At 52.2% G+C, this 3,043-nt stretch overlaps 1 protein-coding gene across 1 annotated transcript in view; it reads right to left on the bottom strand.

The window, feature by feature from the left end:
• BEST4 (bestrophin 4) overlaps window positions 1-3,043 on the bottom strand; it is a 20,026-nt gene that overhangs the window by 5,778 nt on the left and 11,205 nt on the right. The window contains exons 2-3 of the mRNA XM_010847821.1: window positions 925-1,088; window positions 738-832 (exon numbers count right to left, since the gene is read on the bottom strand). Coding sequence (XP_010846123.1) covers window positions 738-832; window positions 925-1,088 — 259 coding nt within the window. The remainder of the gene's footprint in view (window positions 1-737; window positions 833-924; window positions 1,089-3,043) is intronic.

Raw genomic sequence — 3,043 nt, forward strand, 5'->3', positions numbered from 1 at the left:
ACCGGGTGGCCGCCGTGGGTAGTGGGGACGGAAAGGGAAGACGGAGGGCTTGGAAGTCAGTGTGTCCTGCCGGCAACCAGAACGCCTGGTCCAAGCCGGGTGGAACCAAGACAGAGGGAAGGACACATTGACTCCAGCACCCTGCCTCGCTTGTCAGAGGGACAGCCTCATCCTCTGATCACGCCCTGATGGACCAAACCAGGCAGGGAGGAAGAAGACTGCAGACCTCCCCAGGCAGAGGAGACATGATGGTTCAAGTCCAGGCAGTGGTTAACTCTGAGCCCTGCTTCCCATGAGGGTGTGGAGGGAAGAGTCGCCTCTCTCCAGTTCCCCTGCAGGACGCAGGGGGGTGTGAGGCCAGCAGCAGGCTGGGGCTGTGTTTGGAGTGAGGGTCGGGCTGGTGGTAGGCAGGGCCTGCTGCTGCTGCTCCTAAGTCGCTTCAGTCGTGTCCCACTCTTAGTGACCCCATGGACTGCAGCCTACCAGGCTCCTCTGCCCATGGGATTTTCCAGGCAAGAGTACTGGAGTGGGTTGCCATTGCCTTCTCCAAAGCAGGGCCTAGTCCTCTGGAAATCCTAGACCCGGCACACAGCTCCCATGTCTGCTGAGCCTGCTCTGGTTGACCTTCAGATGTGCCGCTGGGCTAATTCTGACCCTCAGTGCTAGCAGCCCAGCCCAAAGGTCAGGAAAGATGGCTAGGAGGCTGCAAGCGAGAACCCCTTGTCCTTTGAACTTACCCAGTACAAAGGACAAGGGAATGAGGTCCGCAGAGCGGTTGCAGTATCGGGCCACCTGAGCATACACACGCTTCTGCTCCTGGGTCAGCAGCAGCCTGGGGAAGGTCAGGTGGGGCCTGAGTTAGAGGGAGGTAACCAACCTAGTCCCCCGCAGGCCAGCCCTGAGACCCTGCCCTCACCCTCGCACCGGTAGGTGACGCTGAGCAGAGCATACAGGGCGATGAAGAGGAGGAACTCCTTGTAGAGGAGCTTGTAGATGCTTCCTCGCCAACGGAGAAGCAGGCCAGAGAAGCCTCCGAAGCGGGCCTCTGCCACTTTGAGGGTGTAGGAGACCGTCATGGTGCTGGCGACCTGGGGCAGAAGGTCGTGAGAGCTGCCCTTCTCTCCCCATAAACCTCCTCCTTAGCCTGCCTTCTCATCACCCAGCTTAGGTCCCCAAGTAACCTCCTACAACTCTGGTCACCCCCCGACCCCAGCCTTCACCCTTTCAGTAGGAAGGAAGCAGACAAGCAGATAGAGCACACCCCCAGCCCCCTAGGACTCAGTGGCACATGGGTCAAACCAGGATGAGATGGGGCAGAGGGGAGCTGAGATCTACATCCTCTCCTGCCTGAGGCTGCCCCAAGCTCCTCTTCCACTTGCAGGACTAGGAGGGACCCCTGAACTGCTGAGGACAGGAGACTCAACTGTAGCCCAGCCCCATACACCGTGGGGTCTTGCTCTCGAAGCTGATAGTTGGTCTCTCAAGGCACAGGGCACTCTGACCCCCATCCCACACCTACCTACCTGCTCTGGACAGCAGCCTGTGCCGAGGAAGGGGAACTGAGCTAGCCTTCACCCCACAACACTTAAGTACCTCCTGGGTCCATAAAGTTTGGCCGGACTGAGGTTATCATTGATGGATTGAGGCTGTCACCCGACTTCCCCTGGTGCTGGGAACTGGCTGTGTCTTCCTGTGCCTGCAGGGCTGGGCTGGCCTTTGAGTGCTATAAATGCCTCTGCATTGACCCCACAGCTCACACCATATCCTTGGAGCCAAGGTGACAGAACTGACTGTCCCACGCTCCAGGTGAGAAGACAGATGCATGATAAAGTGTCATAACAGCTGCTGATGGCAGGGCACTGACTAAGTGGCAGGCACTGTGCCAGAGCACCAGTCCATCAAATCTCTGGCCTGTCCTGGGAAGCTCCCTCCCCACGCTGTGAGCTGGTTCTCCCTGCAAGTGGTTCCTGAAGAGAGGAAGCATGGAGAGGTGGTTAGGAACGTAAGTTTGCGAGGCAGACACACCTGGGGTTGAATTCTGCCTCTCTGTGGCTTTGTCCAAGATACCTAATCTCTCTAACTTCAGTTTGCTCCTCTGTAAAACAGTATCAATAACCCCTTCCTCACAAGGCAGTGGGGAATATTCAGAGCAAGAATGCCCGGAGCCTGGAGCATGCAGGCATTCATCCTGGGCCAGTGAAAAGCCAGCCTTTTCCCTTTGGTTTCCACCTACTGGTCCACTGTTGCTTCTCAGAACCTGGGATGCCTGGCTGGCCTCTCCCCAAGCCAAACAGTGCCAGGTCCTGGCTTTTAATGTGGCCTATGAGATGCTCCCACTTCCACCTGCTGTCATCAGCCTCTGACCTCGCTCCTTTTCACTGCTCCTTTGAGGTCCTCTCTCGAATCAGTTAGTCATACCGCCCTAAAATCTTCTACAAAGAGGTCTCCCCTCCAGCCCACAAGACCTTGGACAGGATTATGTCTGATTCATCTCAATAAAGCTGAGGACTTGAACCCAGGCAGGCTTTTCTTTTCTCTTTCTTTCTATTTTATTAAAAAAATTTTTAAATTAGAATACAGTTGATTTACAATGTAGTGTTTCTGCTGTACAGCCAAGTGAATCATTTATGCATATATCCACTTTTAATTAGATTCTTTTCCCATATAGGCCATTACAGAGTACTGGGTTCCTTGTGCTATACAGCAGGTCCTTATTAGTTATCTACTTTATATATAGTAGTGTATATATATCAATCTCAGTCTCCCAATTTATATCCCTCCACCTTCTCCCCCCATAACTAAAAGTTTGTTTTCTACATCTGTGATTCTATTTCTGTTTTGTAAATAAGTTCTTTTATACCATTTTTTTAGATTCCATATATATGTGGTATCATATATTTGTCTTTCTCTGACTTCACTCAGCATGAGAATCTCTAGGTCCATCCATGTCATTATTTCATTTTTTATGGCTAAGTAACATTCCATTGTGTGTATGTATATATATATATATATATATATACACACATATATATATATATATATA

This window comes from Bison bison, unplaced genomic scaffold, assembly GCF_000754665.1.
Source record: "Bison bison bison isolate TAMUID 2011002044 unplaced genomic scaffold, Bison_UMD1.0 scf7180017864256, whole genome shotgun sequence".
NCBI classification, from domain to species: domain Eukaryota; kingdom Metazoa; phylum Chordata; class Mammalia; order Artiodactyla; family Bovidae; genus Bison; species Bison bison.